Here is a 13,224-nt window from a genome sequence, read left to right as displayed (position 1 = left end):
TCTCTCTCTCTCTCTCTTTGTCTCTCTCTCTCTGTCTCTCTCTCTCTTTGTCTCTCTCTCTCTCTTTGTCTCTCTCTCTCTCTTTGTCTCTCTGTCTCTCTCTCTTTGTCTCTCGCTCTCTTTGTTTCTGTCTCTCTCTCTCTCTTTGTCTCTCTCTCTCTATGTCTCTCTCTCTCTCTCTCTTTGTTTCTGTCTCTCTCTCTCTCTCTCTCTCTCTCTCTCTCTCTCTCTCTCTCTCTCTCTCTCAGGAGACAATCACCATGGCGATGTTGACCACTCTTCTGCTTCTCAGCGCTGTCTTTGCTCTGGGAGATGCAAGGGGTAGCAGAGGTATTCTGACCGAAGGTTTTGTTGACCTGTACCTTTTAATTTCTATCATGGAATCTGTAATGCTGATTGAATAAATCCCCAAGACTTTTAACAAGCACGTGTCTCAATATTCCCTCTCTCTGTGTCTCTCTTTTTGTTGTAGGGGATCGGCATAATCACTGTGACTCGGAGGAAATCATTCCTCCTCCGAAAGATCCGTACGACTCAGAGGAAAACAGTTCTCCTTCGGAGGAACACATTCCTCCTCCGAAAGATTGGTCTGATTCAAAGGAACACTTTCATCCTCCGAAAGATCGGTCTGATTCAAAGGAACACATTCATCCTCCGAAAGATCGGTCTGATTCAAAGGAACACATTCATCCTCCGAAAGATCGGTCTGATTCAGAAGAAAACATTCCTCCCCGGAAAGGTGAGAAACATATTATGTATAAACAACCTGATCTGCAAACTGCGGTGAAATGACAGTTTATGTTAGAAAACAAGCGTGTAGAGAATCATTGTACTAATCTAAACTGCTATGAAATATATTTTCAACAACCACAAATATTAAAATATTATATATAAAATATTGTTTAGCTGTTTGAAGTGTACAAAACCAAAAGTAAAACACACAAACACAAAATGTTATAACGGATAGCGCACATAGATCTACCGCTTCTTAGACTGGCTTTCAATGAGAATTACAGATCTATGACACACATTTCTATGCGAATTTGGTCATGTTGCCCGAAAAGGTACATTTCAAAGTGAATCGGTTATTTTTCCACAACACACGGTTAGCCGCGGTGTGTTGGTCATGTAACGTCACAGCTGGAACGCACTTTTGACGGATCAGATTGTCTGGTGGGAACAAACCATTTCATAATTTAATTTAATATGATCTCTCTATGATCTCTCTCCCCCTTACAGAGTGGCATCACAGAGTCTGCCCAAACGGCTGGCACAGATATAAGACACACTGCTATCACTACGTCCCCTTCATGACCACATGGCCAGAGGCAGAGGTACCTGGATGTCTGCTGTACATAATTGAGATGATCTGTGTGCATGATGTTAAGTATTGGTGGTTTAATGAGAGATCAGCAGGTTAGAATCTGGTAGCAGTGATGGAATTGAAGGATTTTGGACACTGGCCAGCCGGGTTAGTAGACAGCAATTTCTACTAGCCAGGATCCAAAATGTGCCATGGGATAATGGAAAAACAATAATTGACCTGCATCTTATGCTAGTTGGAACCATTTTCTAGAAGCCTGGTCTGAAAAGCACTATAGTTGACTAGAGGGGATGCTATTTCCATCCCTGTCTGGGGGTCGTACAGGGTTGCAGTTGACTCTGTAGGTTTAGTCTGTGTTCAACAGGGTTGAGAAACTATATCATGACGTGCTGTTCCTTCTATTTATCTTTATATTCTACCTCTGTTTCTCTCTCCCCTCTCTCTGTGTCTCTCTGTGTCTCTCTGTGTGTCTCTCTCTCTCTCCCCTCTCTCTGTGTACCTCTCCCCTCTCTCTGTGTGTCTCTCCGTCTCTCTGTGTCTCTCTGTGTGTCTCTCTCTCTCTCTCTCTCTGTCCCCTCTCTCTGTCTCTCTCTCTCTCACTTCTTCTCTCCCCTCTCTCTCTCTCTCTCTTTCTCTCTTTCTCCCCTCTGTCTCTCTCCAGAGGAAATGTTTGCGCTTGGGAGGTAACCTGGCATCAGTGCACAGCCTTCCCCAGTATCGTTTCCTTCAGTCTGTCATCAGGAAGAGTACCAGGAAAGTCCAGCGTACCTGGATAGGAGCCAACGACGCCATCAAGGTCAGAAGCACCGTCTGTTCAACACTCCTGAAAACATATAGGATGCATTGACCACAGAACCTTAACCCACAAATTCTGAATGCTGCCCTCTACCCTATTGAAGTTAACCTAGGGTCTGTGGGATGCTTAACATATAGGATGCATTGACTACAGAACCTTAATCCACAAATTCTGAATGCTGCCCTCTACCCTATTGAAGTTAACCTAGGGTCTGTGGGATGCTTAACATATAGGATGCATTGACCACAGAACCTTAATCCACAAATTCTGAATGCTGCCCTCTACCCTATTGAAGTTAACCTAGGGTCTGTGGGATGCTTAACATATAGGATGCATTGATTCTTTATGAATAGAACCTATAAAGGCCTGGTTTAACCCACAGATCCGTTTGTTTTCAAAGCTTGTTACCTAATATTACAAACACTGTCTAGTTTCAAGCCATGGTTACATCATGCTTATCTCATAGATGGTCAGTCCTGGTATCCATAACTCTGTCTAGGAATCTGAGTGGTTACATTTCTCCTGACCCATCCCTCAGCTTTTTACCCAATTCCCAGATTGCCTCTTTAAAGACAGTAACTACAGTGTGTATATATAGTGTTTACTGTCTGCTAGTGATGCATCGTCCTGTGTGCTCTGTAGGAGGGTCTCTGGCTGTGGAGCGACGGGTCCAGGTTTAACTACCAGAACTGGGGCCCGGGTCAACCCTCTAACTATAACCATGGTGTTATTAAGGACAACACGAACGGCCGGGAGCATTGCATGGAGATGAACTATGGAGGTACAATCCTGTCACCAGACTAGTCTCCTGCTCATTATACATCAAACATTTGGATACTAGGAAAATACATCTTAAAGGGAATTTGTTCCTTAGCTACATATTTATAAAACAAAAATAACACCTACCTCTCTGTGTTTCTCTCGTTCCCAGCTTCTCGCTGCCAGAACGATGCCCCTTGCTGGTTTACATTTCCCTTCCTGTGTTGCAGAAAGTTGTGATGTCCACATTTTGGGAGAGACGACGTTGGAGAAGCTCTCTAAAGATGAGATTGTTTTAAATAAAGGCACCATCTGAAATGTTACCTTTTGTTCAGTGGTCATTTATACAAAACAAAACACCAGCTGGATCCAACTATTAAACTCTGTAGTGTGAAGTAAATAACATCTTTGGTAAAAAAATAAATGTTAAAGAGTTGCTTTTCACTTTTTGTAACACGTAATCATCATCATCATCATCATCATCATCACTACCATCTTCATGTTTAAAGGTCAATGAGGGGCTGAAAGAATATTGATTCATGACGTTTTTCAAATTTCTTACACACATTTCGTACACCTGTAAAATCGTGTCAGATATCCTCAAGGGCATAGGATGTAAGTTAGATTTAGAATGGGGTCAGGGTTAATGGTATAATGTACTGAACATTAGTGGTTCTATGAGCAAATACTGCCACCTGGTGGTCATTCATCAGTCCTAAAAACACTCACAAACACACACACACACACTACTGTTGCTGGTATTCAATGACAGAATAGTTGAACGGTATAGTTGACAGAAAGGAGGAGAGGAGTAGCGTGGAGAGGTAAGCAACACCGGTAAAATAGTATGTATTAGAATGAATGAAGAGAAGTTGATATTTCAGCTGGAGCCTCGTCTACTATTATTATATTACAGCCAACTCAGAGAGTCTGTAGTAGATTAGCACACTGGTTTTCCTTTCTCCTCCTGGAATTTAATTGTAGAAATACAGTTGATAGAACTGCACAGCTACGTTGTTGATTACCTGATTACCTAATAATTCTGTATATCTGTTGATTAGTTGATGAAACTACAAGGTACAAGGTCTTTGATTCTGGTCATTTTGAGCCTATAATCGAACCCACAAATGCTGATGCTCCAGATACTCAACTAGTCTAAAGAAGGACAGTTTTATTGCTTCTTTAATCAGGACACCAGTTTTCAGCTGTTCTAACATAATTGCAAAAGGGTTTTCAATTGATCAATTAGCCTTTTAAAATGATCAACTTGGATTAGCTAACACAACAGGAGTGATGGTTGTTGATAACGGGCCTCTGTAGATATTCCATAAATAAATCAACCGTTTCCAGCTACAATAGTCATTTACAACATTAACAATGTCTACACTGGATTTCTGATCAATTTGATGCTATTTTAATGGACGAAAAAATAGACATTTCTAAGTGACCCCAAACCTTTGAACAGTAGTGTACGTTGTTGATTAGCTGATAAAACTGTATAACTACGTTGTTGATTAGCTGATAAAACTGTATAACTACGTTGTTGATTAGCTGATAAAACTGTATAACTACGTTGTTGATTAGCTGATAAAAATTAACAAATAGCAGTAATAGTTGTCACGCCCTGACCTTAGAGAGCCGTTTTATTCCTCTATTTGGTGAGGTCAGGGAGTGATGTGGGGTGGGCATTCTAGTTTTTCTATTTCTTTGTTGGCCGGGTCCCCATTCAGAGGCAGCTGTCTATCGTTGTGTCCGATTGGGGTTCATATTTAGGCAGCCTTTTTCCCCCCTTTAGTTTGTGGGATCTTGTTTTTGTATAGTTGCCTTGAGCACTGCAATACTGCACGTTTGGTATATTCTTTGTTGTTTCACTATTAAATATCATGTGGAACTCTACGCACGCTGTGCCTTGGTCCAATCCATCTTTCAACGAACGTAACAGAAGATCCCACCACCAAAGGACCAAGCAGCGGAAGTGAGGCAGCGATGTACAACGACAACCCCGGGGTTCGCGTCCACAAAGACTGCCCAATGGACAGCCCAGAAAAACACGGGGTGGTCGGCCGAGGGAGAGTGCCAGAGCCTTCCGGCGAGAGTTCCCAGTCCAGAGCTTCCAGCGACAGTTCCCAGTCCAGAGCTTCCAGCGACAGTTCCCAGTCCAGAGCTTCCAGCGACGGTCCACAGTCCAGAGCTTCCAGCGACAGTTCCCAGTCCAGAGCTTCCAGCGACAGTTCCCAGTCCAGAGCTTCCAGCGACAGTTCCCAGTCCAGAGCTTCCGGCGACAGTTCCCAGTCCAGAGCTTCCAGCGACAGTTCCCAGTCCAGAGCTTCCGGCACAGTTCCCAGTCCAGAGCTTCCAGCGACAGTTCACAGTCCAGAGCTTCCAGCGACAGTTCCCGGTCCAGAGCTTCCAGCGACGGTCCACAGTCCAGAGCTTCCAGCGACAGTTCTCAGTCCAGAGCTTCCAGCGACAGTTCCCAGTCCAGAGATTCCAGCGACAGTTCCCAGTCCAGAGCTTCCAGCGACAGTTCCCAGTCCAGAGCTTCCGGCGACAGTTCCCAGTCCAGAGCTTCCGGCGACAGTTCCCAGTCCAGAGCTTCCAGCGACAGTTCCCAGTCCAGAGCTTCCAGCGACAGTTCCCAGTCCAGAGCTTCCGGCGACGGTCCACAGTCCAGAGCCTCCAGCGGGGGTTCCCAGTCCGGAGCTTCCAGCGACAGTTCCCAGTCCAGAGCCTCCAGCGGGGGTTCCCAGTCCAGAGCCTCCAGCGGGGGTTCCCAGTCCAGAGCCTCCAGCGGGGGTTCCCAGTCCAGAGCCTCCAGCGGGGGTTCCCAGTCCAGAGCCTCCAGCGGGGGTTCCCAGTCCGGAGCCTCCAGCGGGGGTTCCCAGTCCAGAGCCTCCAGCGGGGGTTCCCAGTCCGGAGCCTCCAGCGGGGGTTCACAGTCCAGAGCCTCCAGCGAGGGTTCCCAGTCCGGAGCCTCCTGCGAGGGTTCCCAGTCCAGAGCCTCCAGCGGGGGTTCCCAGTCCAGAGCCTCCAGCGGGGGTTCCCAGTCCGGAGCCTCCAGCGGGGGTTCCCAGTCCAGAGCCTCCAGCGGGGGTTCCCAGTCCGGAGCCTCCTGCGAGGGTTCACAGTTCAGAGCCTCCAGCGGGGGTTCCCAGTCCAGAGCCTCCAGCGGGGGTTCCCAGTCCGGAGCCTCCAACGGGGGTTCACAGTCCGGAGCCTCCAGCGGGGGTTCACAGTCCAGAGCCTCCAGCGGGGGTTCCCAGTCCGGAGCCTCCAGCGGGGGTTCACAGTCCGGAGCCTCCAGCGGGGGTTCACAGTCCGGAGCCTCCAGCGGGGGTTCACAGTCCAGAGCCTCCAGCGGGGGTTCACAGTCCAGAGCCTCCAGCGGGGGTTCCCAGTCCAGAGCCTCCAGCGGGGGTTCCCAGTCCGGAGCCTCCAGCGGGGGTTCCCAGTCCAGAGCCTCCAGCGGGGGTTCCCAGTCCAGAGCCTCCAGCGGGGGTTCCCAGTCCAGAGCCTCTAGCGACAATCTACGGTCCGGAGTTAGATGGGGCTGTGTGTGTAGTTGTATTAGTAGTATAGGGCTGTATGTGTAGTTGTATTAGTAGTATAGGGCTGTATGTGTAGTTGTGTTAGTAGTATAGGGCTCTCTAGGAAGTTGTGTTTGTAGTATAGGGTTGTGTGTGTAGTTGTATTAGTAGTATAGGGTTGTGTGTGTAGTTGTATTAGTAGTATAGGGCTGTATGTGTAGTTGTATTAGTAGTATAGGGCTGTATGTGTAGTTGTGTTAGTAGTATAGGGCTGTGTGTGTCGTTGTATTAGTAGTGTGGGGCTGTATGTGTAGTTGTATTAGTTGTATGGGGCTGTATGTGTAGTTGTATTAGTAGTATGGGGCTGTGTGTGTAGTTGTATTAGTAGTATGGGGCTGTATGTGTAGTTGTATTAGTAGTATGGGTCTGTATGTGTAGTTGTATTAGTAGTATGTGTAGTTGTATTAGTAGTATAGGGCTGTATGTGTAGTTGTATTAGTAGTATAGGGCTGTGTGTGTAGTTGTATTAGTAGTATGGGGCTGTGTGTGTAGTTGTATTAGTAGTATGGGGCTGTGTGTGTAGTTGTATTAGTAGTATAGGGCTGTGTGTGTAGTTGTATTAGTAGTATAGGGCTGTATGTGTAGTTGTATTAGTAGCATGGGGCTGTGTGTGTAGTTGTATTAGTAGTATGGGGCTGTATGTGTAGTTGTATTAGTAGTATAGGACTGTATGCGTAGTTGTATTAGTAGTATAGGGCTCTCTAGGAAGTTGTGTTTGTAGTATAGGGTTGTGTGTGTAGTTGTATTAGTAGTATAGGGTTGTGTGTGTAGTTGTATTAGTAGTATGGGGCTGTGTGTGTAGTTGTATTAGAAGCATCGGGCTGTGTGTGTAGTTGTATTAGTAGCATGGGGCTGTGTGTGTAGTTGTATTAGTAGTATATGTAGTTGTATTAGTAGTATGTGTAGTTGTATTGGTAGTATGGGGCTGTGTGTGTAGTTGTATTAGTAGTATAGGGCTGTATGTGTAGTTGTATTAGTAGTATGGGGCTGTATGTGTAGTTGTATTAGTAGTATAGGGCTGTACGTGTAGTTGTATTAGTAGTATGTGTAGTTGTATTAGTAGTATAGGGCTGTATGTGTAGTTGTATTAGTAGTATGGGGCTGTGTGTGTAGTTGTATTAGTAGTATAGGGCTGTATGTGTAGTTGTATTAGTAGTGTATGTAGTTGTATTAGTAGTATAGGGCTGTATGTGTAGTTGTATTAGTAGTATAGGGCTGTATGTGTAGTTGTATTAGTAGTATATGTAGTTGTGTTGGTAGTATAGGGCTGTGTGTGTAGTTGTATTAGTAGTATAGGGCTGTGTGTGTAGTCGTATTAGTAGTAGGGTTGTTTGAGAAGTTGTATTAGTAGTATGGGGCTGTATGTGTAGTTGTATTAGTAGTAGGGCTGTATGTGTAGTTGTATTAGTAGCATATGGCTGTGTGTGTAGTTGTATTAGTAGCATAGGGCTGTATGTGTAGTTGTATTAGTAGTATAGGGCTGTGTGTGTAGTCGTATTAGTAGTAGGGCTGTTTGAGTAGTTGTATTAGTAGTATGGGGCTGTATGTGTAGTTGTATTAGTAGTAGGCCTGTATGTGTAGTTGTATTAGTAGCATAGGGCTGTGTGTGTAGTTGTATTAGTAGTATAGGGCTGAGTGTAGTTGTATTAGTAATTTAGGGCTGTATGTGTAGTTGTATTAGTAGTATGGGGCTGTATGTGTAGTTGTATTAGTAGTGTATGTAGTTGTATTAGTAGTATAGGGCTGTATGTGTAGTTGTATTAGTAGCATGGGGCTGTGTGTGTAGTTGTATTAGTAGTATGGGGCTGTATGTGTAGTTGTATTAGTAGTATGGGGCTGTATGTGTAGTTGTATTAGTAGTATAGGGCTGTATGTGTAGTTGTATTAGTAGTATAGGGCTGTATGTGTAGTTGTATTAGTAGTATGGGGCTGTATGTGTAGTTGTATTAGTAGTATAGGGCTGTGTATGTAGTTGTATTAGTAGTATAGGGCTGTATGTGTAGTTGTATTAGTAGTATAGGGTTGTATGTGTAGTTGTATTAGTAGTATGGGGCTGTATGTGTAGTTGTATTAGTAGTATGGGGCTGTATGTGTAGTTGTATTAGTAGTATAGGGCTGTGTGTGTAGTTGTATTAGTAGTATAGGGTTGTGTGTGTAGTTGTATTAGTAGTATGGGGCTGTGTGTGTAGTTGTATTAGTAGTATAGGGCTGTATGTGTAGTTGTATTAGTAGTATGGGGCTGTATGTGTAGTTGTATTAGTAGTATATGTAGTTGTATTAGTAGTATGTGTAGTTGTATTAGTAGTATAGGGCTGTGTGTGTCGTTGTATTAGTAGTGTAGGGCTGTGTGTGTAGTTGTATTAGTATGGGCTGTGTGTGTAGTTGTATTAGTAGTATAGGGCTGTATGTGTAGTTGTATTAGTAGTATGGGGCTGTATGTGTAGTTGTATTAGTAGTATAGGGCTGTGTGTGTAGTTGTATTAGTAGTATAGGGCTGTATGTGTAGTTGTATTAGTAGTATGGGGCTGTATGTGTAGTTGTATTAGTAGTATAGCGCTGTATGTGTAGTTGTATTAGTAGTATGGGGCTGTATGTGTAGTTGTATTAGTAGTATAGCGCTGTATGTGTAGTTGTATTAGTAGTATAGGGCTGTATGTGTAGTTGTATTAGTAGTATGGGGCTGTATGTGTAGTTGTATTAGTAGTATGGGGCTGTATGTGAATTTGTATTAGTAGTATAGGGCTGTGTGTGTAGTTGTATTAGTAGTATGGGGCTGTATGTGTAGTTGTATTAGTAGTATGGGGCTGTATGTGTAGTTGTATTAGTAGTATAGGGCTGTATGTGTAGTTGTATTAGTAGTATAGGGCTGTATGTGTAGTTGTATTAGTAGTATAGGGCTGTATGTGTAGTTGTATTAGTAGTATGGGGCTGTGTGTGTAGTTGTATTAGTAGTAGGGCTGTATGTGTAGTTGTATTAGTAGCATGGGGCTGTGTGTGTCGTTGTGTTAGTAGTGTTATTGTGTCACCTTAATAAAGATGTTGTGTTTGTCCTCTTTAACTCTATCTAGGTTACGATGAGTAAACAATCCCAATTGTTTCAGAAAGTTTGATGTGATAGTTTTGTTGTCATCAGGTTGTCCTCAAGGCTGGAACGTCGGGTCCTGTGCTCCAAGGGAATGGAGACCTCAGAAACAAAACAATGAGGTCCTTGATCCCATTGCAGTTAGATACCCCTCTTCAGGCTTGACATTGAAATGATTGAACATGTCTGGTGTAATATGACATCGACGATTAAACTGTTCAGTTTGACGCATTCAGTACTTATGAACTACAATACACTCACTGCACATCTGGAGCCTTATTCACAAAGAGTCTCAGAGTAGAATATCTTGGCCCTTATTCACAAAGAGTCTCAGAGCTGAAAATCTTGGTCCTTATTCACAAAGAGTCTCAGAGTATAAGGTCTTGGCCCTTATTCACAAAGAGTCTCAGAGTAGAAGATCTTGGCCCTTATTCACAAAGAGTCTCAGAGTAGAAGATCTTGACCCTTATTCACAAAGAGTCTCAGAGTATAAGGTCTTGGCCCTTATTCACAAAGAGTCTCAGAGTATAAGATCTTGGCCCTTATTCACAAAGAGTCTCAGAGTAGAAGATCTTGGTCCTTATTCACAAAATCACAACAGCAAGTCTTCAGATGGGTTACAGGTGATCATGATGAATAACAGATGGGCTACAGGTGATCATGATGATTAACATATGGGATACAGGTGATCATATTGAATAACAGATGGGATACAGGTGATCATGATGAATAACAGATGAGATACAGGTGATCATATTGAATAACAGATGGACTACAGGTGATCATGATGAATAACAGATGGGATACAGATGATGATGCTGAATAACAGATGGGTTACAGGTGATCATGCTGAATGACAGATGGGATACAGGTGATCATGATGAATAACATATGGGATACAGGTGATCAAGATGAATAACAGATGGGCTACAGGTGATCATGATGAATAACATATGGGATACAGGTGATCAAGATGAATAACAGATGGGATACAGGTGATCATGATGAATAACAGATGGGATACAGGTGATCATGCTGAATAACAGATGGGATACAGGTGATCATGATGAATAACAGATCGGCTATAGGTGATCATGATGAATAACAGACCGGCTACAAGTGATCATGTCGAATAACAGATGGGATACAGGTGATCAGGATGAATAACAGATGGGATACAGGTGATCATGCTGAATAACAGATTGGATACAGGTGATCATGATGAATAACATATGGGATACAGGTGATCATGATGAATAACAGATTGGCTATAGGTGATCATGATGAATAACAGACCGGCTACAAGTGATCATGCCGAATAACAGATGGGATACAGGTGATCAGGATGAATAACAGATTGGAAATGGGTAACAGGTGATCATGCTGAATAACAGATGGGATACAGGTGATCATGCTGAATAACAGATGGGATACAGGTGATCATGATGAATAACAGATGGGATACAGGTGATCATGATGAATAACAGGTGGGATAGAGGTGATCATATTGAATAACAGATGGGATACAGGTGATCATGATGAATAACAGATGGGCTACAGGTGATCATGATGAATAACAGATGGGATACAGGTGATCAGGATGAATAACAGATTGGAAATGGGTAACAGGTGATCATGCTGAATAACAGATGGGATACAGGTGATCATGATGAATAACAGTTGTGTCAAAGACTATCATGCTGAATGACAGATGGGATACAGGTGATCATGCTGAATAACAGATGGGATACAGGTGATCATGCTGAATAACAGATGGGATACAGGTGATCATGCTGAATGACAGATGGGATACAGGTGATCATGATGAATAACAGGTGGGATACAGGTGATCATATTGAATGACAGATAGGATACAGGTGATCATGCTGAATGACAGATGGGATACAGGTGATCAAGATGAATAACAGATGGGATACAGGTGATCATGCTGAATAACAGATGGGATACAGGTGATCATGCTGAATTTCAGATCGGCTACAGGTGATCATGATGAATAACAGATGGGCTACAGGTGATCATGATGAATAACAGATGGGATACAGGTGATCATGATGAATAACAGATGGGATACAGGTGATCATGATGAATAACAGATGGGATACAGGTGATCATGCTGAATAACAGATGGGATACAGGTGATCATGCTGAATGACAGATGGGTAACAGGTGATCATGATGAATAACAGATGGGATACAGGTGATCATGATGAATAACAGATGGGATACAGGTGATCATGATGAATAACAGATGGGATACAGGTGATCATGCTGAATAACAGATGGGATACAGGTGATCATGATGAATAACAGATGGGATACAGGTGATCATGATGAATAACAGATGGGATACAGGTGATCATGCTGAATAACAGATGGGATACAGGTGATCATGCTGAATAACAGATGGGTAACAGGTGATCATGATGAATAACAGATCGGCTATAGGTGATCATGATGAATAACAGACCGGCTACAAGTGATCATGCTGAATAACAGATGGGATACAGGTGATCAGGATGAATAACAGATGGGATACAGGTGATCATGCTGAATAACAGATTGGATACAGGTGATCATGATGAATAACAGATCGGCTATAGGTGATCATGATGAATAACAGACCGGCTACAAGTGATCATGCCGAATAACAGATGGGATACAGGTGATCATGATGAATAACAGATGGGCTACAGGTGATCAGGATGAATAACAGATGGGATACAGGTGATCAGGATGAATAACAGATTGGATACAGGTGATCATGATGAATAACAGATCGGCTATAGGTGATCATGATGAATAACATACCGGCTACAAGTGATCATGCCGAATAACAGATGGGATACAGGTGATCATGATGAATAACAGATGGGCTACAGGTGATCATGATGAATAACAGATGGGATACAGTTGATCAGGATGAATAACAGATTGGAAATGGATAACAGGTGATCATGCTGAATAACAGATGGGATACAGGTGATCATGCTGAATAACAGATGGGATACAGGTGATCATGATGAATAACAGATGGGATACAGGTGATCATGATGAATAACAGGTGGGATACAGGTGATCATATTGAATAACAGATGGGCTACAGGTGATCATGATGAATAACAGATGGGATACAGGTGATCAGGATGAATAACAGATTGGAAATGGGTAACAGGTGATCATGCTGAATAACAGATGGGATACAGGTGATCATGATGAATAACAGTTGTGTCAAAGACTATCATGCTGAATGACAGATGGGATACAGGTGATCATGCTGAATAACAGATGGGATACAGGTGATCATGCTGAATAACAGATGGGATACAGGTGATCATGCTGAATGACAGATGGGATACAGGTGATAATGCTGAATAACATATGGGCTACAGGTGATCATGCTGAATAACATATGGGCTACAGGTGATCATGCTGAATGACATATGGGCTACAGGTGATCATGCTGAATGACAGATGGGATACAGGTGATCATGATGAATAACAGGTGGGATACAGGTGATCATATTGAATGACAGATAGGATACAGGTGATCATGCTGAATGACAGATGGGATACAGGTGATCATGATAAATAACAGATGGGATACAGGTGATCATGATGAATAACAGGTGGGATACAGGTGATCATGCTGAATGAT

The 13,224-nt window shown here is 43.2% G+C and overlaps 1 protein-coding gene across 1 annotated transcript; it reads left to right on the top strand.

The window, feature by feature from the left end:
• Positions 1-253: 253 nt before the first annotated feature.
• LOC149980725 (galactose-specific lectin nattectin-like) lies at positions 254-3,202 on the top strand. The gene is made up of 6 exons (XM_090183339.1): positions 254-330; positions 473-739; positions 1,240-1,334; positions 1,986-2,120; positions 2,763-2,901; positions 3,052-3,202. The coding sequence occupies exons 1-6, from the start codon at positions 261-263 to the stop codon at positions 3,117-3,119; spliced, it is 774 nt and encodes a 257-aa protein (XP_090039465.1). The 5' UTR covers positions 254-260; the 3' UTR covers positions 3,120-3,202.
• The last annotated feature ends 10,022 nt before the right edge of the window (positions 3,203-13,224 follow it).

Source organism: Oncorhynchus mykiss, chromosome 9 (assembly GCF_057628025.1).
Source record: "Oncorhynchus mykiss isolate SJ-2025 chromosome 9, ASM5762802v1, whole genome shotgun sequence".
Lineage (NCBI taxonomy): Eukaryota > Metazoa > Chordata > Actinopteri > Salmoniformes > Salmonidae > Oncorhynchus > Oncorhynchus mykiss.
Note: the sequence above shows the minus strand (reverse complement) of the source record. Positions and strands in the feature narration are given on the sequence as shown.

Bases quoted from the DNA above. Each gene is read 5' to 3' on its own strand.
- LOC149980725 (XM_090183339.1), top strand. From the start codon at position 261: ATGGCGATGTTGACCACTCTTCTGCTTCTCAGCGCTGTCTTTGCTCTG. The intron at 331-472 runs GTATTCTGACCG...TTTTTGTTGTAG, and splicing joins AGATGCAAGGGGTAGCAGAG to GGGATCGGCATAATCACTGT. The intron at 740-1,239 runs GTGAGAAACATA...TCCCCCTTACAG, and splicing joins AAACATTCCTCCCCGGAAAG to AGTGGCATCACAGAGTCTGC.